General features: G+C 43.8%; 4 protein-coding genes across 14 annotated transcripts; 2 read left to right on the forward strand and 2 right to left on the reverse strand.

Annotated features, from left to right (window-relative positions):
• Window positions 1–3: 3 nt before the first annotated feature.
• Window positions 4–2,659, reverse strand: rfxank (regulatory factor X-associated ankyrin-containing protein). Of its 7 annotated transcripts, none has more exons than XM_070960575.1 (9): window positions 2,376–2,631; window positions 1,736–1,831; window positions 1,458–1,559; window positions 1,284–1,349; window positions 1,095–1,195; window positions 878–1,003; window positions 669–735; window positions 496–576; window positions 4–378 (listed from the first exon to the last, which is right to left on the reverse strand). In XM_070960575.1, the coding sequence occupies exons 2-9, from the start codon at window positions 1,824–1,826 to the stop codon at window positions 326–328; spliced, it is 687 nt and encodes a 228-aa protein (XP_070816676.1). In that variant the 5' UTR covers window positions 1,827–1,831; window positions 2,376–2,631; the 3' UTR covers window positions 4–325. The 7 variants fall into 7 exon arrangements, with proteins under 7 accessions (XP_070816676.1, XP_070816673.1, XP_070816675.1 ...); XM_070960572.1 differs by having other exon boundaries at window positions 1,458–1,622; window positions 2,376–2,556; XM_070960574.1 differs by lacking the exon at window positions 2,376–2,631 and adding an exon at window positions 1,930–2,229.
• On the forward strand, window positions 2,209–7,081 carry borcs8 (BLOC-1 related complex subunit 8). 5 transcript variants are annotated; one of them, XR_011602115.1, is made up of 7 exons: window positions 2,209–2,339; window positions 2,552–2,664; window positions 2,939–3,003; window positions 3,088–3,195; window positions 4,786–4,850; window positions 6,260–6,825; window positions 6,867–7,081. XR_011602115.1 is itself a non-coding variant. In XM_070960581.1 (6 exons), the coding sequence occupies exons 1-5, from the start codon at window positions 2,300–2,302 to the stop codon at window positions 4,826–4,828; spliced, it is 396 nt and encodes a 131-aa protein (XP_070816682.1). In that variant the 5' UTR covers window positions 2,209–2,299; the 3' UTR covers window positions 4,829–4,850; window positions 6,260–7,081. The 5 variants fall into 5 exon arrangements, 3 of the variants coding, with proteins under 3 accessions (XP_070816682.1, XP_070816681.1, XP_070816684.1); XR_011602114.1 differs by having other exon boundaries at window positions 4,786–6,825; XM_070960581.1 differs by having other exon boundaries at window positions 4,759–4,850; window positions 6,260–7,081.
• tmem221 (transmembrane protein 221) lies at window positions 4,372–9,569 on the reverse strand. The gene is made up of 3 exons (XM_070960570.1): window positions 8,496–9,569; window positions 6,887–6,972; window positions 4,372–6,009 (listed from the first exon to the last, which is right to left on the reverse strand). The coding sequence occupies exons 1-3, from the start codon at window positions 8,795–8,797 to the stop codon at window positions 5,468–5,470; spliced, it is 930 nt and encodes a 309-aa protein (XP_070816671.1). The 5' UTR covers window positions 8,798–9,569; the 3' UTR covers window positions 4,372–5,467.
• Window positions 9,570–13,203: 3,634 nt separating this feature from the next.
• mef2b (myocyte enhancer factor 2b) lies at window positions 13,204–25,136 on the forward strand. Its single transcript, XM_070961191.1, has 9 exons — window positions 13,204–13,529; window positions 17,454–17,537; window positions 18,710–18,913; window positions 19,094–19,222; window positions 19,399–19,588; window positions 20,581–20,729; window positions 20,967–21,081; window positions 21,813–21,924; window positions 22,790–25,136. The coding sequence occupies exons 2-9, from the start codon at window positions 17,484–17,486 to the stop codon at window positions 23,100–23,102; spliced, it is 1,266 nt and encodes a 421-aa protein (XP_070817292.1). The 5' UTR covers window positions 13,204–13,529; window positions 17,454–17,483; the 3' UTR covers window positions 23,103–25,136.
• The last annotated feature ends 1,083 nt before the right edge of the window (window positions 25,137–26,219 follow it).

Raw genomic sequence — 26,219 nt, forward strand, 5'->3', positions numbered from 1 at the left:
GTATAAAAATACATTTTTATTAAAACTTGTTTACAGTCCTTTTTGCTGCCCTTCAGTCAAACAAAATAATTCTACTGTACACAACTGTCACATTTAAGTCCTTGCTTGTACAAAGTTTCAGTCCACTGTAATGCATACAAAGGGAATAAACTGTTTATAAAATAGCAAATGCAGTTTGCTCAGTGTAAATGTATCTGCATATGTCCTGGTCTATTACAATGACTTTTCATTGTGACAGAGGTCTTCGTCATCTCACCAACGATGAAGGCTGGTTCTGGATCTGTGATCAACAGTGACAGACTGCATTTATTCATTTTAACTAGTGTCATGTTGGTGACTTGTAGAGTTTCAGAATATGGTCCTCCAACACTTTCTGAACTAGGAAACAAAAGAAATTAAAATGTTAATTCTGCAAAGCATTTCTTTTTCTTTTTTTTTTACAGTAGCCTCTTTAGAAAAAGAAACATTTGTTGGATATAAGGGGACAACACATACTCTTTTTGTGTCCAAGGGCAACAGCTAAGGCCATTGGACTGTACCCAGAATCAGACTCAATGGTCATGTCTGCCCCGTTGGCTGCAAGAGAGTGCAGTAATGGCAATTAAAAAGCATTCAAACAGAATTTGCTAGAATTTATCACGACTTTACATTGTAGACATGCGTTATACCCAAGAGTGCCTCTACACATTTGATATGGTTCCCTCGTACAGCATAAAGAAGAGGAGTCCCACCATTCTGAGATTAAAATACAAGAGGGTTCATCAACAAAAAACAACACACTGTAGTTATATTTCAATATTTAATAATGTGTGTTGTCTATCCATAGCTAATAATTCTAGTGGATGATAAGTCTGACACAAAGAAAGTCATTACGTACCCAGTCATATGTGTTGATGTCCACTCCATGTCTGAGAAGAGACTCCACGATGTCCACGTAACCTCCAGAGCTGGCCAGAGTCAGGGCGCTCTCTCGCTCCCTCGCAATTGTTTTGGGGTCTGCACCCTTAATGAAAAACGCCACAAACATCAGAGAGATGATGCATTCTGTCTTAATGTCTGCATGTCTTTCTGGACAGCGTTCGCTTGTGTCTAACCTTTTCCAGGAGAAAATCCACCATTGCTTTCTCTCCAAACGCTGCTGCCCACATGAGAGGCGTAAAGCCCCGTTCATCCTGTTTGCTGAGCAGCGAGCTGTCTGCAGAACGGGACAGGTCACAGCTCATCAGGAGGAATTTTGCATCCAATGCTGGAAAATGTCTGGCAGTGACATCCCAGTTACTCACCTTTACTCAGGTGCGCAGCCACTTGTGAAACCTCACCTTGCGCTGCCAACTGGTGGATGGACAGAGCTGGTGGAAATAAAGTCTCAATAACCTCACAGGAAAACACCAAGTTTGCTGATCAAACACAACATTTAGCTCAGTCTTTGCCATCAGAGCATCTGTGCCAGCACTTACAGTCTAGTGTTGCTGGGCGTACTGTAACCTCATTCCCACGCTGCTTGTTGGTCAGAGTGGTGGAGTGTTTGAACAGACCCTCTTCATCCACATCCATGTTCTCTGGAGAGAATGGCCCAGTCAGGTGAACCACAGCAAGATATTCACTGTTTAATGATTTTAAAGCTGCAAACATCGCGCGATTGCAGATGTTACACAGAAAAGGATAAACCGTGTGAAGAAACGGATCACATAACGGAAGCTTGAGTTGAGAGATGAAATGTAAAAGGCGCGGGTACCATTGGACCTCTCATCTGTGGACTCGGAAGGACAAACATTAGCGTTAGATGGCTGAATATTTTGGCCATCTACAACCTCTTCGGCCTCCATGATCACTGCAATAAAAACAAGACATCAACTACTGGACGGTGTGGTACTGGCATAAAAAAGTAGCCAAAATTAGTTTATAAAGCAAATTACGCTGTCCACTCACCACATCCAGTCACACAGTCTAATTTGCGCTAACTTCCTTTTGGGAAAACTGAAAGTAAATTATTTCAGATCACACGATGGATCTTGCTGTCCACCGAAATGTACCGAGACACATTACTCATCGCTTAGCTGATTAGCTATTCAATTAAGCAGATATTTTAGCGAAAACAATTGAAAACACGTTTGATTCAACCCGCCTAACGTATCACGGCATTTGGTACTGTTTGAAGGAAGAACTGTTTTTTAATCAGCGGGATTTCAGTCCGGAACATTCTCGTGTAGCACACGACAACAAAAAATACGGAAGAGGTAAGAAATCAGCTGACACGACCCGCGTTCAGCTGCATTGTGTTATCAGTTTACCCCCTTTCATGATGGAGGACCAGGAGATGCAACTGAAAGTCAGACGAGGTAAACATTAATTAAATAAATCAGCATACAACTTACCTCATTGTTACCTTGCTACTAAGCGTTAGCTCACATTAGCCGCTAAGCTAATGCTATGCTAGCACTGTGTTTACATCGCCGTTTGTCCATGTCCCCTTGCTGCTGGATGTTCTCCGGTCATTTATAAACACGGGTCGTGGATTTTATGCATTTGCCTGTATTTTTTGAACCCGCAGTGTCTGATAAATTCACGGAGAGCATGTACGTCCTGGCTAACGAGCCGTCGGTGGCTCTCTACAGACTGCAGGAACACGTCAGAAGGTCCCTGCCTGAACTGGTGCAGCACAAGGTAATTCACCCTGAGTCATACAGCGACGTGGAAAACAACTTGGACATTTAAGGAAAATCAGAGTTATATAGATGACTAAACTGTGGCACACAATAATAACTACATAACTTGTATGGATTCTGGTTTAATTTCTGTTTTTGCTTTCTGACTTGTTTTCAAGCCTTTGCAGTCTTTGCTGTTGAAGTTGTCCTGCAGGAGGCATGGCATCAGCCCTGTGTGCTTGTGTGTTGGTGGCTTTTTCTCCTGAACGTGTTTTCTGTTCTATCTCCCACAGACAGACATGCAGAGCTGGGAGGAGCAGAGTCAAGGAGCCATCTACACCGTAGAGTATGCATGCAGGTGAGATGAAGCGCTGACCTGCGTGTTTGCGCTGCTCCACAGTCATGACTGGTGAGACTTTCATTGGTCTGTTGGGTTTTGCAGTGCCGTGAAGAGCATGACCAACAGCAGCATGTACTTCAAAAACGTGGACAGCCTCCTCCGTCAAGCCATCAGCATGAAGGAACAGATTAGCAGCTCTCAGGGACGCAGGTAGGAGGCAGCAATGAGATTATAACGATGTCACACACACATATCCATAAAGCCATCAGGCATTGATCATTTTTTATCCCCCTTGGCATTAATGTGATTATTTGTCTGTTCTCTCGATAAGAGCATCACTGTTTCTGGTTCTTGCCCTTTTGCTGTACTTTAAATTTTCCTGAAAGCAATGCAAATCACTTAGAAAAACAACAAAATATGCAAATTTAGACACATTGCCACATTTCTCAAGCTGTGAAGTCAGTTCAGTTTGTTAACGCGACTCTTTGATACGCGGCACATGCTTATAGCTGCTTCAAAGTATTAGCCTTTCAGCACTATTTAGGAGTGACCGTCCCTTGACTTTAGCTCGGTATTTAAAATTAGGAAACTATTGGCAAAAAATATTTGAATTATTAATTATGTCTGACAGCAGTCATAAAACATATCTACAAATCTCAATGCATCGTGTTTCCCACTTTGCCAAATGCTTGTGCCTTTCCTCATTAGTTCAGCATTTTGAAGAGTCATGGTCATTATTGAACTGGATTTTCGCACACAGTTATCCTTCAAAAGAAATATAGTTATTGATGTAATCATTGTCACTATCACAACAAGCCAGAGTATTTTAGGATGTCACTTTTTGTCCGTAACACCCATCCCAGGACACTGCCAGTGTCTGGAGTTTTACCCAGTTTGGATTCATTTTTTGATCCATATCATACCTTTGCTCATGTAAAACCCTCACGTCTGTTCATTTTATTTAATCCCTCATTTATGATCATTTGTATCAGTTGAAGTGGTGACCTCAAAACTAAACAAACTGTTGTTGTATTTATAAAGAAATCAGGCATTTATTGGCCTTTTTTCCATCATCCTGTGAGCAACCGTGATCTGATTTTATGCTGCTTATGGCGCCACTCTGCAGACAGCAGAGTGAAACTGAGAGGAGGTGTTTACCTCACTGAGGAGTTGGAGGTGTGCAGCCTGCCGCCTGCAGCTCTGCATCTAACAGCTCACTGCGGCTGCTCCTTCTTGTTCCATTTCTCCCTACAATAGTTCAAACTGGTCCGCTGTCAGCAAATAATGAATAGGACCATTATCTTGTTTTGTAGACTCAAAGTGCAAAGCTCGCTGACAAACATTGCATTTCCTGTGACTACTTCAGAATAAAAATCAACACGGGTTCCACTAGTTAAATGCTTTTAATGTGAAGCAGCAAAATGTCCGGTTTGTATTAGCAGTAACATAATACAGCATTTTCTTCTAGGCCACCACCCAGATCATAATATTGCAAATGTAGAAATATTGTAATACTTTCATCAGGCCATAGGCTCCAGCACCATTGTGTTACCTCATTCGGCAATGGAGAGTGACTTAACATTTATTTAAATAAAAATTCTAACTTAAATGTTTTGTAGTCAGCTGATCCAACTTTTTCCTTTGAGTTTCTGGCACTTGATTCCCAAATAACTGCAAAACATTGATCAGGCCTTTGTAGTTAACAGGAGATTCATGTTTTCCGTTTTATTTCTCTGTGCTGTTTTTTTGTTTCCCACTGACACCTGCATGAAGCTTATGTGACGTGACCCCCTCTCCCAGTCCCCTTGTCTCTGCTCCACATGCCCCACCCACTTCCTCATGACCCCTGGACTGAGGTGTCCAAGGTTAGTAGTTCCTCCAGACATGATATAATCCCAACGATCTCTTTCAGGAATTCTTGAAATGTGCATTTAAGTGACGTTTAAAGTTAACAGCTTTTTGTGAACATCATTTTAATGTCTAATTTAGCCACCGAAAACATCCTACTTTTAAACTGAATTATGTCTTCTCGAATGAATTTAAAGTTGATATGAAATCATTTTGAACTGCACATAACAAAACACATCTGCACAAATATTTGGCAAAATGCCTCCATATACAGCAGAATAACGTATTTACATTATTACAATGAAAGCTCTACATTTTGTCTGATTGATACTTGGGCGATATTGGTGTGTATAATGAGATTTAAATCAAGTTTATTCATACAAAACACTACGAATGATACAAAAGGTGTGCTCATTGTGTTCAAATCAAATAGAAAATGCTTCATGATCTGAGCAGCAGAAATCAGTTGGTAAAGGTGAACACTTGGGTATGTTTTTCAATCTCTGCCCCGTGTTGTCTGCAGTCAGTCAGGATAAACCTGATGAGCGTAAAAAGGTACAAACTGACAGTTCTGTATGTGTTCGAGATGACACTTGTTCTTAGTCCGCAAATCATGAGCTCAGCTTCCTTCATGTCACACAAGAGTAGAGTCTTTTGCGGAAATCCCTGACTTGCGTGCCAGGACGCTCCTCATCTCATTGTTGACCCCATTCCAGGGTTTAGCCTGGGCCTGCAGTAAGCCAGATTCAGTCGACAGAGTCCTGTGCATTCGGGGACAACTCCCGCCACTGCTGTAGCCATCTTTATCGCTACCGTGGCCCTGGGAGCCTCCAGCCGGAGAGTACTGCTGTGGCTGGTACTGCTCTCGCTGTCTAGGGTTGCTACAGTGAGGGAAGGAGACCGGGTGCTGCAGGTGAGACTGGCTGCGGTGCATCCGGGGTTTGTCCACGCCAACTTTGAGCTCGCAGGGTCGGGAGACGGGTATGCTGCCGCTCCCGTGGTCGTTCTGGTAGAGGGTGTCGAGGTGGTCGCCGTGATAGCGCTTGGCACTACGGGAAGCTTTGACCAGAGAGTGGATCACCACGACCAGGAGGATTAAGATCCCAGAGGAGAGTACGCAGGCGCTTGCAATGCCCGTCTCCACCTCAAATATCAGGAGCATGAAGATGGACATAGCTGCAAGGAAGAGAAGCAGAATTTATATACGCAGAAAAACTAAGTGACATCTGTCATTTGCTGCATTTGTAACAGGCCAGATAACTAATAAGTTATTTTTGCTTTAACTCTCAGTTTTTTCTTCATTTTTCTGTTCACATTACATTTCCCACATCACAGCAATGGCTTGACAAAAATGTACTTAATGTTGTTGAAATGTCATGTAAAAGTAAAGCTGTTCTGAGCTGAGTTGTCCTGTGTTTATCTCCAGGAAGAGGACTATGGACTCAGGCATGTTAAAGGAAGTGGGAGAAAAACACAGCTCCGGGATGTGACGTGACTTCCTGAGCTGGAGGCGTTGCTTCAGCGCTCCCTTCCACCTCTAGATTGAGGCCGAAGGGGGGCCGTAAGGGCGACACCTCCTCATCACAATGGAGTGACTTCCTCCACTGACCCCCACAGTGCAAGCCGCTGAGTGGAACAGCATACCGCAGCGCTGCCATGTTCAGCATTAAAAACACTTAAGTCATGGACGCTGCTCAAAGAATGCATTGTTCTCTTGGACTCGCCGGAGGGACCAGAGAGAAAGCGGCCGTGCCGGTTTCGCCTCTGCTGTTGAAAACCCACTTCACCGCCAGTGTTTGGACACTAGTTTTCAGGTCTTTGTGAGTCTGTTTTCAAAAGCTAAAGACTAAAAAGTACCCTGCATGCAAATTATACAAACTTAACACGTAGAAGAGGAAAACATACACGTGTGTGCTAGAAGGCAGTAACAGAAGCTCAGTTCTGACCTGGATTTCAGGATTAAACATCTGCACATGTCAGATTGGGAAACATGTTCTTGAAGAGAAAATCTTACAAATTACAAAAATCTTAAGTCTCACTCTATTCTTCTTACCTGCCAAATAGACAGAAACCCCCAGGCAGAACAGTCCAATAGCCACATGTCGCACAGCTCTGCTATCCAGAAGGAACCAGTCTGCTCTGTGGAAACGAACGTCAAATGTTTGTGGCTCAGACATGTTGACGCTTTAACAGTGTGACTGCAGTTTTCTCATCATTGAATAAATGAAGACAGTTTTCTGCAACATCATATCTGTGTTGACAGTTTTCTTTTGTTTCAGCTCATTGCACCTTTTTTTGATATACAATCAAACTTCTGTTGGTTGTTCCCCCGATAGGTTTTAATATCAGAACTGTAAGCATTTGATTAATGGTTTATTTAGGTGTCTTTAAACGCTAGATATTTTGTGAAGCTCATTATTATTCACATTTTCTTGGAATGTCCCCTCTGTCAGTCAGGAGGTCCTGGGGTGTGCTGTTGGATTTGTATACCGACGTGGGAAAGGGCCAGCTAGAGGCCGTGCGCTGGGTGCATAATGAGAGTAAGGCCATTGTTTAGATGGGATTCATAGGGTTTGAGAGGTGGGGGTTGACCAACAACACCGCAGCGAGGGCCTCTGCACTCTGACACACAAGGAGGGCCCTTTTATGCTTCTGAAACTATATTTTCTTTAAATGAAACTTAAAAATGGCCGACCAGGATCCGCTGTGGTTAACAGAGAACAATTAAAGAAGATTGTGTGGGCTCAGGCAGAAACGCGCACTAAACTGATTAAATGCTGTTTTCCGCTCAGAGCATGAGGTGTACACTGCTGACCCGAACACTGAACGTACGCAGGATGTAATGCACTGCTATAGCCTTTCGAAAATCATCATTTTCCTTAAAATGTAATGTTTTTAAAAGGCATTAATTCAATCTGGAGTAAGAGGCTGTCCTCTGTGGTGGTGTTTATATTGTGAAATGTAATGTGCTTTTCTCATTTACGTAAACAGACTAACATACACCACAGCCCACAGCCTCCGAATTAGACTATGGTTGAATTAGCATCCATAGTGTCAACAACAGTTAAAAATTAAGCCATTCTAGATCAATTTTTATTACAGGGTTGTTTCATTCATTGCACTTTAACAAGTACTTCGAGTGAAACTATGCAACTTATGTTTAACAGTAGCCACTGCAGCCACAAGAGACAATTACAGCATAATATTACATTAACAAAGCGAAACAGCACAACAAGTAAACTGCATGATGGCTGTTACATAACACCTATGTAATGTTTACTAACATTAGCCACTTAGGCTACTGGTCGTACCAGACCAAGTGAGGCTGGAGCAGCAAAAGTACTGAGTGTACTGAATCGAGGCATGGTGCGTTTTATTGCTTTTAAATTAAACTTTTATTCGTTAGAGAGGGATGTGGTTATTTCTTCTTTTAAAGCGCACATAGGCGTCCTTTAAAGGTCGCTTTGCAGCACGAGCGTGGCGCGTATTAATATTGTAATTAACAGTAAGCCGTCAAACGTGACCCAGCCTGTGAGACCTGACCGGAACTATCTCCGGATCATCAGCAGCTTCACACCACCGGACTGGCAGGGCTGTGGCAGCTTCAGGTGTGTTTTGTTCAACAGGTGGTAGAAGAGCCGCGTGACATGCGGGTGAAATACCTGTCAGTGTCCTGCTCGCCTCTGCAGACCTCTGTCGAAAAGTAGCTGTGCAGCAGACACACCACCACAGAGCTCAGGTGAAGGGTGAGGGACAGGGCGGACAGCACCGTGGAGACCGGCAGCAGGACGGCCCAGACATGAGCCGGCAGGACCGAGGAGGTGGAAGGGGGAGACTCCTTCACTGCCGTCTGTTGAGCCTGGAGCTGGAAAATCAAAATGACCGATAAAACACACATGATGGCCGATAAAATCCCCAGCAAAGACAGAACTATTAGAGAGCGCTGGCTGTACTTGAGCGTCATTTTTTAAAATATCCGAAATGTCCAGGTTTCTCCAGAGAATAAACACTTTCCCTCTGCCTGTCGGACTTTTCAAACACGCTTCTCCGGCGACCCTAAGCTGCCAGAAAGTGCGCAGGCATCGCAGTGAGCATGAAGTGTTTTCGTCGGTGCTTTCGGGATGAATAGTTTTGCTCCACAGCGTGGATTTTTGCAGCAGTTCGCCTGTTGTGCCGGAGCGCCCCGCTGCACAGTCCGAGCATGTGATGTGCTTTAAATCCCCAGATTAAAAACTCCGCAACAACAATGGACTTTTTCTCCTGGATCCTCGGAAACAATGCGTTGACACGCTCCTGGGAGAGGCAGAGCTCACTGAATACACACAAAACCCCGTGAACAAAGGACATTAAAACACTAAGATGAAACCACTTGCACCTCTGAAAAGCCTTTCTGTAATGAGTGAACTGCATGGAAATATATATAGAAAGTATTATCTTCTGCCCCACAGGAAAAACACACCTGAAATGACTCAAACATCTCATGACAGTGAGCTAATAGATTAGCCTACTTCTTATGCCACAATGTAGCCTGCTCTCCTCATAAAGTGATTAAAGGATTACAAAAGGCTATTTGATCATCTACAGTGGAAGAAACGAGCAAAAACTGTCCTCCACCTCACAGAATAAAGCAAAATCGAAATGCAGAATGAGACCCCAGCAGGTGTACGTTACAGCCAACTTTTGAGGAATTTGCAGCGGCGGCCACCTCAGATGACCCCTCTTCATTGCAGAATACCCCTTTTATTCTTGGGCCAGCTCCTCAGACTCTCCGAATCTAATTAACTTTGCACCAGTTGCTGTGGAAACATGCACACTTTAACAGGGATGCATCCACTTCTCATATGAATGGCTGCACTGTCACCTATAATTTAATGCGCACATGTAACAAAATAAGTTGTCTAATATCTGCCTGCTTGAACAGAATTAATATTCACTTTATACACACACCTTGACACACTTGTAGAGGAACACAGAGGCCTTATTGTTCTCTTCAGGGTTGGGGTTTGCTGTATGGGGGGAGGGGGGAGTAAAGGTGTAACCCTTATTCTGTTGAGATGTAGATAAGACTGTAGCTATAAAGGTACACAATGTGAACAATTGCTCTCACACATGTACACTGACCAGGCAGGCTATTTCTGAATTCGACAGCCTCACCACATGCTCTAAAAGGGTCGAGGCTGATCTTGTCGAAAGCAGAAGTGAGAAGTTTCAGGAAAATGAAAAAAAAAAATGGACTTGATACGGAAAGTTCTCAAAGGCGCATTTGTGTCTGTATTTTCTGCCTAATGGCTTCTTGTCTCATGTGTCTCACGGTAATATTTAAAAACTGTGCTTGCAGTTCGGCCTTCAGTCTCGATTGATGGAGCTTTCAAAGGAGGAATGTATGAAGATTACACTTGCATACGTAACAGACAGTGAATTACATGATTTCCCCTTCGCTGCAGGTGATTAGCTCGCTGTATTTACAGGTTTTGCACTATCCTCTGTCGGATTGCCGGGGCCCACGCAGGTGAATCCTGGAGGTAACAACTGTGGCAGTCTGCAGGGATGTTGCTAAGTATTGCATCAGATGCACAGTTTGAGCTACCTCGTGGGGATCTCAGAGTGTGTGTGTTTGTGAGTGCATAGCTCTGTGTCTCCATGTCTGTGTCGATATGTTTGTCTGCGTGTGAGAGAGAGAGAGAAACAGAGCTGTTGTCCACACTTCCACAGATGATCTGTGCTAATAAATTCTCACTATATTATTTTTAGGAGTACATTGTGTCACGTCCCAAAAATAGTCAATAATGCAGCTCATGCAGTGATTCAGTTATTACCTCTAAATATATCTATTAAGATGACAGCATGTCTGCTTTCCATTAGTGTCTCAGCTTTGCTTTTCTGACCATTTTATTTCTCCTTTTTTTCCCTTTACCTCTGTCACCCCATTCGCTTTCATTAGTGATATCGAGGGATGGCTAATATAATCATGCATAATAATAGAAAATCTACAGTGGAGCACGCAGCAGTTTGGACACACTGCACTCAGACACCAAGATTGTATATGATAGTTGTTTTCCTGCTTAAATTGTGAGTTTTTGATCTTAAATGCACAGTGACTGAACACAATAATAACTGTACAGTTTGATGCAGTCTAATGCAAATGTACGTTGAGACTATCAAAGAGTTGTTGCTTGAACTCTGCTCGTCTGGGGGGGCTGTAATTTGCGGCGGTGCTGTGATACATTATAGCCTGTTTTTAGGTGTTTCTATAATTTTGTCCAACCCACAGGCCTGCACGTACGGAGGTGGACAAAGATTACAATTCTGTTTCAATTCTCTGCCTCAGTTTGGATTCAGTTTAATAAGCAAATTAAAGTGGAATGCATGTTGACTGATCTAATGATAGCAGCAGCAGACTTCAGCCATGATGCAGGGGAGAGGCGACTGTAACCTGATCGTATACTGATGAAACTGAGATGCTAAACATACAGTTATATGACACTTAATTAATCTGTAGGGATTCAGTGAATTGCCAAAGGACACTTTAGCATACAGCCTGTCGTATACTTGAAGCTTCCTCCTTTGTTTGAAGGCCACCCTGATGTGCACATCCCCTTCACGAATAACGCGGCTTTTCTTACAATGTGTATTATTTATTTAATAAAACTTAAGTGCATCAAGAAATTATAGATCCACTATTGAAAAGCACACAACGTGCACCAAGATTAAAATCAGACATTTCCTGTCAGAGCACAGTTGATGTTTTATGATAAGTTGAAATTTGGTTTGTACTAAAAAAAAGAAAAAAAAAAAGTACTTTCAACCCAAATTTCATGCTGCATCCTGTAACTAAAGCACATGATTTAAACAGAGAAAGTGTCCGTGGGGCAAGGGTCACCATCCTGGGGATTGAGACCCCCGTACAGGGCCTAGAGATGAGTCTAAGGGGTCATGATATTATTAACAGGGTGGGAAACACGAAGAAGCAACGTTCTGCTGCATAAATTGCACAGATCTTTCGGCCTTTAATCTTTTCCTTACTCTCAAGTTTCATATCGCATAGTTTTATCTCTAAAAATAAACAAGTCAAAGAGTCTCAAACGGAAAATAACTCTCACTACTCGTGCAGTCTGTGATGAGGGCTCACAAGCAGGCCTTTTTCTGTGGCTACGCTCTTTGACTCACTTACACTTGGCAGTGATCACACGCCCTGAGCTCATCGTCTCTTTCCTCTAATCTAAACACCATATAATCTCATTTCATACATCATTCAATCATTTTCTCCCCGAAGAGACACTACTGCAATTTAAATTCCTCCTGAGTTAGAGAGGGTTGAAGAACACTTATGAATGGCATTACTCACAGCAAATGGTAATAATCCCAAAGAAGAAATTCTGTCATAAGAGTATTTTAGTCTCACCACAATCCTTAATAATTCCTCTGGATTGATGTCATTTAAGAAATGTCAAAACGTTATGAGGAAATCAATAACGATGCCAGTCTGCGGAGTGGTGGTTTCCAAAATGAGGTCGTAGAACCTCCGAGGGTCCAAGAGGGAGCTTTAGGTGGTCTCTATTAAAATGAAAAATGCTTCAATCTTATTTTTACACTTTTTCATGTAATATCATGTAGCTGTGATGGTTTGGATGCTGTTTTGAGGACATTTCCAAACTTATATATATCACTCTGATTTAAAAAAAAAAAAAAAGTCTTTTGCAAATGAGCTTTCGCTGACAGCAGCTTTTACGAAGTCTTCCTGAGCTCATGTAGTAACATCCTTCATACAGTCACGTGTTCACAAAGTGGTGAACCTCACTTCATCCTTGCTCCTGAACAACTGAGCCTTTCCAGGATGCCCCATCCATACCCCATCATGATTCTCTCACCTGTTACCAATCAACCTGTTTACCTGTGGAATGATCCAAACAGGTGTTTTTGGAGCATTCCACATCTTTCCCAGTCTTTAGCTGCTCCCGTCCCAACGTGTCTGAAACACGTTGCTGCATCAAATTCACAATAAGCAGATATTTACAAAATCAACCAAGCTGATGAGCTCAAACAAGAAACATATTGTCTTTGTACGATTCCATACATATGACATTTCTGTTTTACTTATGCTGGAAATATATGAATCTGGGTTGTTTGCAGATATATACAGCATATAGATTGTTTTTCCTTTTTTCCACAGAAACTATGCAAATTGTGCATCACAAGACAGCTCTTTCCACTGTCTCCTCTGCACCCCTCCACGGATGAAATTCTACACAAAATCAAAACTGCATTGAAAAGGGCTCCTTTGGGACACGGTCTTATCAAACAGCTGGTGTCCGCGCTGTGATTCTTCCAGCAGCCCTGAACGTAACGCGCACGCGGCGTAACTTCTGCTGTGATCTCGCGGACAGCCTTGACTGACTGGCGCGCTCGAAGGCGGATGGGAGGCGGAGGAGTGTGTCCAATGGCACGGCTGAGGAGGCGGCGTGTGGTGACAGGGGGAGGCGGGCTGCGGCAGCCAGCTGTTGGAAAGCTGCTCTCCTGAACCATCCGCTGACTGCACCAGGTGAATGTCCGCGCATCACGGCACGAGACCAGAACGCCAGACAAGACCTGTGCGCGATCAGACACCCGCTCGCTGCGTTTTTGCTTTTTCTTCCTTTCAATCTGCGACTTTTCCTGTTTGATTGGTCGAGACTCAGAGGCACACAGATCGAGAGCAGGTGAGATCACATGTGTTTTTGTTTTTGAAGCGTTTAGTTTTTCGGTGTTTTCAGCGTTAAAGCAAATGCAGTTCCCTGTGTGTCAGTAGCTGCGATTGAGCTGTAAATAAAGTACCTGTTGCTGTGTTATTGGCAGCAGCCTATAGATGAGGCTATATTAGACAGGGATGCTTGGCAACTCGGGGACAGGCGGGCTATTCTTAAACGGTCTATTTTGGATGACGTCAGCAATTATTAGGCCTAATTATCCGCAAACATTTTTTTTAAGCCATGTATTTTTGCAGTTTTTATTTTTAGTGCCGCGTATCTCGCAGTGCAAAATGAATCCGTGTCATTTGGATGCGGACACATGACTCCCTGAATCCAGCCAGCATGGACTGAATTCATCAACCTGTTGCCCTTCCAGTCAGCACAGCTGCTCGGTCTCAGTCCCTGCGGTGATAACTCTCATGATGGGAGTCTGAGATCAAGATGTTACCGTTCGCATTGAATTTCAGTGAAAAGAGCGCTCAGGTGTCATCTCACATCAAGCCATGAACAACTTTTTTCCTCTCTTCGTGGAAAGATCAAATGCTCAGCTCCCGCCGGCGTGTAGTACTGCTATTCTGGCTCTATCAGAAATATCAAGGCAATTCAATTATCTCCATGTTAAAATTAGACAAAAATTTCCTCACCATTGCTCTGCAAAGGGCCGGCGAGCGCGTGAACTGTCTGACCCTGAGAATGACACACACACACACACACACACACACACACACACACACACACACACACACACACACACACACACACACACACAGAAAACACTTGTTTATCCTGGTGTGCTGATGCTGTGTGATAAAACTTTTAACACAAACCTCGGTAAGAAATGATTTGCACCGGCTTCCTCTTCTTTCAGCACGTTTCAGTTGTGATTTGAACGGGTAAGGCTCTGCCTCTGACATTTCAGAAATACATTTTTTGGTCATCATCCCTTTTGACTTGAGTTTGGGAGGATTTATGTATTGGTTCGTGCAAAACTTGGTTCCAGTCTTGTGTTTCTGGAGAGTTTTTGGACCCGGTTTCATGTTTTTAGCACCTCAACACAGGACTTTGACTGACACACAGGCGACTGAAATGACTAAAACAGTGAAAACAAGGCTGTGCACCAGCTCGGTAGGGTGTCATCCACTGCTCAGTTACTACTAGAGTTCAGTGTATCAGTGCTCCAGTCACAGCTTCTCTGTTTGATTGCTTTTATCCTACAATCAATATATGACTGAAGGGAAAGGATGAAACGTAATATTTCACTGCAGCAGCAGCAGCACAGAGGTGCAGGGAGAGTTCACTAAATGGATTATTGTTGCGGTATTTATTTTCACTTTGGGAAACTGACAACTTCAGCCTTTGATTAATCTGACTGTTATATTTACACAGATTCAACATACAATCCTGAAAGTGGACCAGAAAATGTGATTAGGTGTTCTAGGCTTTGCCACCACAGATTAAGCCATTAGCTCCTCTGGCTAATATCTTTACACGTGCTTACCATGTTTTTGAAACACTTTCAGGCCATTGTGCTCTGAATGACTCATGGAAACAAAACCATTGAAGCAGAACCCTCAATATTCTAGAAATGCCCTACTTATTTTCCCCTTCTCTTTCATGCATACAGCTCACTGCAGCAAGAAAAACATCCAGTGTGCGATCCATTAATGAGTGCCACCAGTACTGAAATCATCTCGTCCGTTGATGCACAAGCTTTTAGTTTTCTGTGCATGTGCGTTGTTGTCCCAGTGACGTCCCCAGTGATCAGTCTGGAGCTCCCAGGGTATGTCAGAGAGCCGGGCTGCTGTGTGCTGCTGCCTGCTGTGTGTCTTTTTCCACTGTCTTGCCTCTGGGAAGGCGCCTGACAAAGGTACCGTCTTTCCCCATAGAAGCCTGAGACCCAGGGGCAAGTGTGCAAGTGTGCAATTATTGCACTATTAAAGGACAGCACAGCAATTCTGCTTTACATTCATATCTTGTGATTGTGCTTTTGGGATCAGTTGATGACAAGAAGCAGTGAGAGTTGGAGATGAAAGGTCACAGACTGTAGGTGTGTGCTGCCTTTTCTGGTGTATTCACAGACCTCAAACAGCGGTTGTTGTATGGGAAAAATGTACAATTAGCTGATATGTGAGGCACAGCCAGGCTTTATCTTCCTGTCTCGGCGTTTAGGCCTTTGACAAACCAACTAAACCACATACGGTTCTATAGCTAACCCCCACACTGTTTGGCTGGAGGTGGAGCTATATTTACCCAGCTAGTCATGTGTCTTAACAGTGCTGTCTGCGGCGGTGATAGTCGCCGTTTGGTTATATCTGAGAGGAGAGGAACTCTCTATAAAACCCTGAGATAAAGATCTTTCTGCCCTGTTAAGACCATATGTCCCACTTCCCTCTCTCCTCACCATTAATATGCCTTGATATGAGGTTCAGTTGTCTCACTTCTGGTCCAAAAAACAGAACAGCGTGGCCCGAGTTCAGTTCTTTGCAGTAGCTGTTAGTGAGACAGACCAATGCTGGTTTTTGTGGTCCCTCTTACAAGCAAGAGCTACGTCTCCGCAGTGTCCCCCTGTTTACCATCGAGGCATTGGCAAGGACGGGTTCCTCTGCAGCTGTCAGTGTTGAGGTGTGTCTTGTCTCTGCAGTATATTCAGCACAGTGGAGATCACAGGACTTTATAAGGTAATAAAAAGGGCAAAGAGGTGGATTCCTCCAGAAATGCCCCAGATGCCTGTGTGCCAAGCTTACGTTGAGGGACAGCGGGCACTTCAGGGGTCGTGGGAACACAGGCGCCATATCCGCTCAGGCACCATCAGGAGGGACAGCGGACTAAATATAGAGAAGTCCAATACATGTTCAGGATTAAGGGGAAAAACCAGTGAAAACTCCTCTGGGCTTTGGAGAAGCACTATACGGTCAGGTCAGAGGAGTCAGAGCACCACTTAATGTAGTCGTTTGACTGATAGTGGAGTGTAAAATGGAGATAACTGACACAAAGGGCAAATTTATGCATGCATTTGATTTAGTGTTTTATGGTTCTGCAGCAAAGTCACTTCATGGTTGTCTCCCATAATGCAAAGAGTGAAAGTAATTTCACATTTTTCCGCAGTGTCCCGCTCCACACGGTGCTGCAGGGGCAGGGAAAGTACAGGGGCTTCTGTAGACCAAGAGAAACAGAAAAACAGCGGGTGTGACTCTCAAAAATGGACATTCTCAAGCCAGCCGCAATCCATCCATGCCTCTGCCGTCTGCCCCTCCAAAGCCTGCTTTTTTTCCTGACCTGGCTGTGCATGAGAGAGGAGTGGGTGGCTTTTAGCTGCAGCCATCTTTCAAAAACACACCGTTTTCCTTCTACTGTTTGGCTTTAGCTATTGCCTGATGAACCTTTAAAAGGAGCTATCCGCTGTATTTTTAACCCTGTCTCTTGGGGCTGTGCGGTGCAGCCGGGCGCTGTGCTGCTGGCCCGGGGGTAACCCAGACTGTGGGGGTGTCAGACTGTGCGGACTGCTGGCCCAGCGAGGGCCGCTCTAACTTTAGACCGCATCGCCTCATGGTGGTAAAAATAAACACCCTGGTCTTACCAAGGGGGAAGGGACGAGTCACTTAAACCAAATGGATGACATTTTCCCACCAGAATTATATGAAAGTGAAGAGGAGAATTGTTGAATATTTGTACAGTTGTTATTATAAAATTTAGATGCATATAAGCAAGAATAAACCAGTGAGGCCTCTGCGTACGAATGACGAGACATTTTTCATTCAACTTTTATTTTCTTTTCTAGAGAAGGAAAGAGTTTGTTTAATATTACTTTTATTTCTAGATGCTCACTGCAGCAGTGCGAATGCATACAACACAAACATGTCGTCTGCTAGTATGACATTGTTTTTCTTTTTTCAGGGGTTTTCCGAGTGTCTGACGGCAGAAAAAATGGGAAGGAAGAAAATACAAATTTCTCGTATACTGGACCAGAGGAACAGACAGGTGGGTCAATATCCAATGTTTAATTTAAATGCTATAAGAATCAAAGCCGTAAGCTTTTCTTCTGCGGTATGTTTGCTTCAGTGATATTTGCAGTACGGTACAATGTGGTAGTTGTACAGATTTGGATATAAAAACATGTTTTGTGCATGATGTGGCAGGGACGTAGCTCCCGGGGCTAATGTGTGTTGCTGCGATTTCTTAATGCAGCAAGATAGTGGAGGAAATATGGCATTATGGTATTTACAATGATAAAAGGCAGTAAGGGATCATAGCTGCGTTTTGCAGTAATTAAAGAACACATGCTTCGTTTGCTCACTTGCATGTCGAGGGCCAAACTGCAAATGCGACACTGGGGGGCTGTGAGAATTACTTTCTGAAAGTTAGAGCTGAAGAAGGACAATATTTCTAAGTTCGATGGAAGGTGAATGTGATAACACAGATTATAAATACAGAAATCTGGACGTCAGAAGAAGACGTCGATTTTTCTGCCACAGATTGAGGTGATTTCAGGGTGAGACTGCAACATGAGGACACGGTTGACGTTGCGCTCATAACCTATTAATATGTTGATCAGTATGTTTGAAAAAACACGTAAGGAATCAATGTAAACCACAAGAGTATTAAACTGTGCGATTTCTTTCCCGTATCTGATCTTTAGGACTGAGTGTTTTTTTAGTGATAAGGTTTGTTTTTTGGAGTTTTTTCTTATCTGAACTGAGAGTCTGACGATAGACAGCGTTGTGTGCTGAACAGACTTTAAAGCCTTCTGGGACAAACTTGTGATTTTAGGCTGTGTAAACGCACCTGACTGTCAGCACTGTTGGTATTTGCTCGCGGTCAGCTTGGATTTGTGCGCTGTGTTTTTCTATTGAAAAAAGAAGTGACTTTTTTAGCAGTATTATTATTATTAAACATTACTCTGATATCACAAAAAAGTTGTATTTTTAGGCTGATTGTATGCAAGTACTTGTGTAAATCGCTATTGTACACCATTTTAATTTATTCCCATCATTCATTCCTCCAGAGATATTCAAGTTAATACAAATACTTCTACATATTTGACTTTAGATTGAGCTAAATATGTAGGAGGTGTGCGTTCGTCTAAGCCGTCAGTAATCGGCTGAGGTCAAAGCTCAGGCGGCACTAACCTCGGTGCGTTTTTCCCGCCGTAGGTGACTTTCACCAAGCGTAAGTTTGGTCTGATGAAGAAGGCCTATGAGCTGAGCGTGCTGTGCGACTGCGAGATCGCCCTCATCATCTTCAACAGCACCAACCGTCTGTTCCAGTACGCCAGCACAGACATGGACAAAGTGCTGCTCAAGTACACAGAGTACAGCGAGCCGCACGAGAGTCGCACCAACACGGACATACTGGAGGTACGTTCCAAGCTGCTGCGAGAGGAAACGACAGGACGGCGTGATTATTTCAGGGCAGGAGGCATGAAAGGGAATTTCAGGTCGCAAGCTCTTCCAAAAAATGATATGAGTTGTGTTTTTCTAAATCTTCATGCTCTCTTTGTGGCTAATTTTCCACGCGTACTTTCTGTTCTGTATCAGACTCTGCGTAGGAAGGGCCTCGGCCTCGAAGGCGCTGAGCTCGACAGCGAGGAGAGCATGCAGGTGGCTGCAGATAAATATCCTCTCAGCGAGGGCATGGATCTCTCTATGGCTCGCCAGCGCTTCTATGTCAGTCCACACACACTCCTGCCACAGCACATTCAGCACACACACAAGCATGACGAGACACGCGTGCTCAAAATGTCCAGAAAGACACTGTCTTTTCTCACAAATGTGACGTTTTTCTTCACAGTTTTCAGACTTTAATTGTTACTCTCTCATCACACCTGGACTTTACTCTTCAGGCTCCGTCGCTCCTCTCTCCGGAGGCTCAGTTCCTGGTGTCTGCAGGCTGTGAGAACGGCTTCCCCAACTCCTCCGGATCCAGCATGCCGTCACACAGACCCCCGGGCTTTAAATCTCTGAGCTCCAGACCCGGCTCTGCCAGCCCAGCTGCACCACACTCCCACACCGCATTCATGTCTCCGCACTCGGGTGAGCAGAAGCAGCAGCTGGTCCTACGGCATGAGACATTATCAGAACTGCTTCAATCACAAAGGGAAAGATTTACAGGACGATTTGTTTTAAAAAAGCTGTTAATTCAAGAACAGATAAGAAAGAGACCCACGATTCCACATTATGTTACCATACTGAGGAAAGTAACCTAGATAAATTATTATAATGTACATGTGTGTATTAGTATATACTTGTGCCATAATTGCAGCCTTAAATGGCATTTTTATGAAAAAAGAAATGAAGTTTAATAGTGAACTCTATAAGAAAATGCTGACTGCCATTAAATTAAAACTCTGCTGACTAAAACTGTCCATTTATAAATTGGCAATGTGTCACAGAATATTACCATTTTCTTACCATATGTTTGAAATAATGGGCAAAGGACATTTTGCTGCTTAGAAATAAATGGGAGACATTCAGAATGACAATCCATCAAACGCTCTTGGAGGGTCTCGCTCAATGCTCGCTGTAAAACTCACATGTCTGCCGTCAGCCCTCTGTGCAGCTGGCTGTGAACTCACAGGAAGTGTGTGTACGTGCGTGTGTGTGCTCACTAATCCACACATGCTGTCAGTCTGCTTTGTGAAACTGGCCCTCCACCAGTTCTGTGGTTTCTGTACAGAATGTAGCACACCTGCCAGTTATGTCAGCCTCTTATACAAACTATCTGGATGCAGCATGATGTCATTCAGTCACAGTGTTTTTTAAATGTATTATCACTGTTTTAATAGTAATTGACACTGACCAGTTCAAAAAGGATTCTGTCAGGTCAGCCCATGCATGTACAGTTTTGGCCCAGAAAGGTCAGCTACTAACTCAAAGGTCAAACCAAAAGAAGAAGTTCATTTTTATCACACTTGCAGAGAACCAGCGGGAGGTGATGAATGTATCACAGAGAATAAATTATTCCTCTGTGGGTGAAACAAGCTCACATCTCTTTTCACTTCCTGCTCCTTTCTTTCGCTGTGTAGGTATTGGCTACTCCGTGTTTTCCCATGGCGGCCTGAACCGAGCTCTGGACATGAAAAGCCCTCCTCCTCTCAACCTGGGCGGTGAGCTCCTGCGGGGAGATGCTGCTAGTCAGGGCATGGGGGCCACACGTGCTAACCACAGCTCTGCTGTAAGTAGCCTAGCTGTGACTCTCCAGCGTGATCTGCGCTGAAAGATGTCAGTGAATCTAACACACTGTACGTTCTTTGGAAACTTGACATGATGTGACAGGAGATGTTATTTGCTCTGCCAGTTTAGACAAGCAGTTTCACAGTTCTTCTCTCACCTCTCACAGATATGATGTATGCACTGATGTCACTGTATCAGGGCAAGCGTGTGATTTTACTTCTCTTTCCTTGCTCATCAGAGGGGTGTCTTGTACCAGGGCCTGCACAGCGGCAGCTCGATGGTAGCCATGGGCAAGGCGGGGCTGCTGGGTCACAGTTTGGGAGGCTACGGCCTCCCTTCTCCTGGAGCCTCTGGTACGTCTGCTGTGCATCATCTTTTCTGTGGTCAATTAGGGTGGATAGTATTCAATAAGTGCATTAAAAGTATTGTAAAGCAATGCATTTATTTGCTTTCTTGACGAGGGTTAGATGGGAGGATTAATGCCACTCTTGCATCTGTCTGCTGAAAATTAAGCTTCAGCCAGTAGCTGTTCAGCTTAGCTTAGCAAAAAGGCTGAAAACAGGGGTAAATAGCTAGCCTGGCTCAGTCCAAAGAAGCAAAATCTGCCTTCCAGCACAAAAATAGAGTTGCAAAACCGACAAGGGGGGTTTGCTGTGACCTCACTGAGTCTGCACTGGATGCCTGACACCCTCACAGTGGGGTCAAGATTACAAGAAGTTACTCCAAGAAATAGTCCCATGCAGAACTCCCATTCATATGAATTAAACAAGCAAAATATGAAGTGAAGTAATGAGTTTTAGAGCCAGGCTAGCTGTTTCCCCGTTTCCAGTCATTGTGCTAAGCTAAGCTAACCGACGGCTGGCTGTACAGTAGCTTCATGTTTACAGCACAGAGGTGAGAGTGGTATCAATCCCCTCCTCTAACTCTCAAGAAAGCAAATATGTGTATTTCCTGAGATGTCAGTCGATCCTCTTAGAGAGAAGATAAAATATGCGATCACTCACTGATTCTGGTTTATTAAAGTCTTTCCTTCTGGCCTTTTTTCATCTTTTAATTTATATCCACGTCTTTTCTTTCCTTCCAGAGTACAGCCAACCTGGTTTTTATCACTCCGTTAGTCTTCAGCGAGGAGCAGTGAACCCCTGGCAGCCAGCACAGCCGCCTCAGGAGCCCCACGGGCCTCATATAAGCCCAGGGTAAGGACATTAATGTGTAATAAGGTCCCTCTGTGTGGATAAAATACAGAACCGTGGCAGGAAGTTGAACCTGCACACTCGTCTTAGCTCCAGCGGTGCTTTTTTTATTCATTCCTGCTTTGCAGAGTTTCAGTCATCCAGATCTTGATCAGACGCAAAACTGCAGTAGCGACTGTCACAAGACAAGACAAGACAAGACAAGATAAGATAAGATAAGATAAGATAAGATAAGATAAGATAAGATAAGATAAGATAAGATAAGATAAGATTTAATTGATCCCACACCACGGAAATTTAGTTGTTACAGACAGCAAGAATGAAAAGGAGGGGTAGAAAAGAACAAATAGACAATAAAAAGGATAGAAAATGAAATTTAATGAACAGATAAGAAAAAGATGAAAAAATAGAAAAAACATGACAAGAAAATAAAAAAGAAAATACATGGATAAAATATAAGTTATAAAAGGAATAAAAAGTAAAAAAAAAAAAGAATAGAATTGGGAAATAATGTAATAATAATAATAATAATAATAATGACAACAAATGGAAAATGAATATGTATATAAATAATAACTAAGAATGTGAAGATATACATAGAATGAGGAAAATATATTTAGGCGTGTTGAAGTGAACTTCGGGGCTCTTCTCTCTGAACGCAGTCACTCATTAATGTCTGTTCCTGGGTCACGTCTGCTCCTCCACTGCTTTCATTCCACGTGCTGTTGTTAATGTTTGGGGTGTAGAAGCTGTTCACACTGTTAATGTTCATAACCTGTAACACTGGATGGATTTCACATTCAGTCTTTTCATTGATTTCTCACCATCGTGCTGTCGTTTCTTTTGTCTCCCCTCTTGCTGTTTCTAGGATGTCCAGCGGAGGGTGCTCCTTCCCCTCCCAGTCCTGCTCCTCAACGTCTCCACATCTGCCCTCCCTCAACCTCAGCATCAAATCGGAGCGTAGCTCTCCTGAGCACATGTCCTCACCCACCTCCCCTCCTCTACACCACCTCAGGCAGCACTCTCCAATGAGCAACCCCGACTCGGCTCGCCATACCCCTCCGGAAGCCGGTCTGGCCAATGAGACGAAGGAGTTTCCCAAAGCCGGCTACCCACAAACCGAGGAGGATGGGGGGCAGCCGCTCCGGCAGTTAGAGATAAGTGATGGGTGGCAGAGATAGCTGGCTGCTGCGGTCTAACGCCATCTCCCATTCAATCAGCTATCTTCCATCAAAACCAGTCCTCTCTCTCTCTCTCACACACACACACACACACACACACACACAGATAAAACACAGAAGATAGCAGGATGGGGTCAATTTGTCCCCATCATCCCAAAGAGGAACGCCTCTCTTTGTCTCCTCACACAGAGCTGGTCTCTCCTGGGCTCGATCGACCCCACGAGGAGACGGAAACAGACATTTGCTTTTTGTTTGCTTAGGTTTAGTTTTCTGTGTGGAGCTAATGTGAGTCACACATGCAATTTGAAGTTGGTTCTGTTCTGTGACTTTGTTGAAGTTAGCGGTCAGCAGCACATCGGGACCAGCTGAATTTCTCCAAAAATGCGAAACCGCATTAGGTTTTAGCCCCAAATCAGTGGCACGGTCTCCCCATGTTAAACCGTTTAGATGCACGGAGCTTTGGCCTCTTTTGAAACACACTAGAACGTTTTAAAAGTTCACATTTTTCCAAGTCTGTCTTAACACTTTACTGACGTGACCATGTGTATAATGGAATAGATCATAGCTGTAAATCTTCCTCCTGTCCGTACCGGCAATGCAACTCTCGACGAAACCCACAGTTTGTGCAAAAATGGAGTCAAAAATTCAGCTGACAGGAGGCTTCAGCAGTCAGAGTTAATCAAATCAAGTTGATATTTTTAAAATTTTGTCTTTTTTACTACAAAATTCCCTCTTTGCATTTCATTGCTGAGCTTCGGTGCAGCGATAGTCAAATTCATTTGTGGTGCACAGAAGCAAGTCAAAGTGCTTTAAAGAGTAACACAAAGAGGAAGTCTTGCACTAAAATACTGTCACTGTGCAAGATGTCCACTTGATTTGTCTGACACGACTCTGCCGAAGCCTCATATTAGCTCCAGATTAACTTAAAAATGCATTTTTACACGATCTCTCATAGCCGGTAAAGACTGGAGGAACAATGACAGCAAGCCAAAAACTGTCAATGCACATACGGACATGCGAGCTTTGAGACAGGTTTGAAAAATGTGGATTTTTCCTTTAAAATTCTGGGCCTCACTCTGTCTCAGGGACTTGGATTATGGTTTCTTTGAGAGGTTTCTCTGGTTGTTTGTAAGACTTTAATTATGGACACGATTTAGTTGTATTATTCGTACAACTAGTGCTAGTTTATGTTTTCACTTCTACCAAAATCTATGGCAGTCAACAGACGGCCTATGCATTACACAGCCAAAGACATCACGTGTTTGTCTATATTGGGTCTAATTTAAGTAACTTAAAATGGTACAAGTTGTTTTTTCTGAAGGGCTTTGTTTAGTAACTGCATGTCGTAGATATCACTGAGCTTTACCGCCATCATTGTCTAATGATACTTTCAGATGTATGAGACACTGTGTAATGAATGAGTCCAAATATTCACAGGATGTTTCATGAAAGCCCCACGCGGTTTTTTTTTTTTTAAATGGAGGAATGTTTGGTTTGCATTATATCTGTAAATGTACTTTGCACTGTATTTCTGTGCACTGGATTTTTGTGTGTTTTAGTTTTGCATATTCAACTTTAGTTCTGCAACTGTACTCGGGTCTGATTGAACTTCCCCTCATTGTCCACAAGGGGTCGTCTTACGTCACAAAATGTGGATTTGAACGAGAAAGTGCAGAGCAGGGAAGACCAGCCTGAACTATTGATGATTAATTATCTGTTGAATCTCTGTGACGAGGCACAGGTTCTCTGGTTCGCCCTGTAGACCTCGAACAAACCCATCACGACGGACTCTGCAGAGAGGCAGCCGGCCGGCGGACGCCTTCAGGTTCAAGTGCTGCTGTGGAAGAAACTCTGTTTTCATGTTTTTATGCAGCAGTGTGGATTAATATCAGCATGAAAAACCAAATTATCAGTATTCTGATGTTTTGGGTTGAGTTTTTATACGTTTGCAGAACGCTTCACTAACAGAACAGAGACAGATTTTTATTTGACATTTGTTGTGATTCCTTTTAAATAAAACCCGGTTTGATTTGTACATTTCGCCCTGGCCTGCTTTTTTTTTTCTTCTCCTATGAAGGACGTTCAGTTTATTATCTTTCCTTTGAGAGAAAAATGTGATTTTGTCGCCTCTGTTTTTTCATGTACGCTCAATCTGAAGACAGATAAAATGCCGGCCGCTGTGTAGCCATCAGGCTTTCATGTGTCCATTTATTTAGTCTTATTCACCTCGGTTCCGTCTTTTGAACACACACACACTCCCTCATTATCATGTCTGGCCCCTGTCAGGCAGCTCACCACGCAGCCACCAAACGAGAGGAACAAGAATGGACCACTTAAAAGCCTGGAGACCTTTATGTCTTCAAAAAAAAAAAAAACATTCAGCACAAAAAGGCTCATTTCCACAGCTGGTTGTCTCACACTAACTACGCCGGAACGTTTTCTTACTCCACCACTGTGCAACATTTCAGTCGAGCCCCGGTCCACCTCTGTCGCCTCTCCTCCCTAAATGAAAAGAGTCTCACTGGGGTCATGTCTGGTCTGCTCCCCTGAGACCAGGCCAGCCCAGTCTGTAGGGCATGTCTGGGTCCTGCACACGCCCTGGTTTCTATAGCAACCACAGCCCACCATGGCCGCCTGCCTCGGCCCGCCGCAGTCCGCAGAGCAGGCCGGGGGGGGGGGGGCCCGGGGCCTCCGGCGCAGACGCACATAATAAACGTGATGATATAGATATGTCAGCCGTGTCAGTGTCAGTGCGTGAGGCCCGCAGCTCTGCCCGTCAGGCTGGATGAGGATGCTTCTTACCAACACTCCTCAATCATGCTGTCTAACAATAGAAACTCCTTCCCTGGAAGTTTTCCCCATCCCAGCGCCACATCTCAAACAGCCACAATATATGACTGAGGATTGTTAACCAGTGCCCTCCCAAATTTCTTCACTTTCTCAGCGCCTTTGTGATCGCCGATATCCTCCAGTGAAGCGTGTCCCAGCGCACATAAAAGCCAGCGAGGTGGCCATCCCTCCCTAAATAAGAGAACCTTTGTGGCTTCTGATTGGACGTGGAAGTCAAATGATATCACCAATTAATCATGTCGACTTCCAGACAAAGAGCCTCTCCAG

This window comes from Chaetodon trifascialis, chromosome 4 (genome assembly GCF_039877785.1).
Source record: "Chaetodon trifascialis isolate fChaTrf1 chromosome 4, fChaTrf1.hap1, whole genome shotgun sequence".
Lineage (NCBI taxonomy): Eukaryota > Metazoa > Chordata > Actinopteri > Chaetodontiformes > Chaetodontidae > Chaetodon > Chaetodon trifascialis.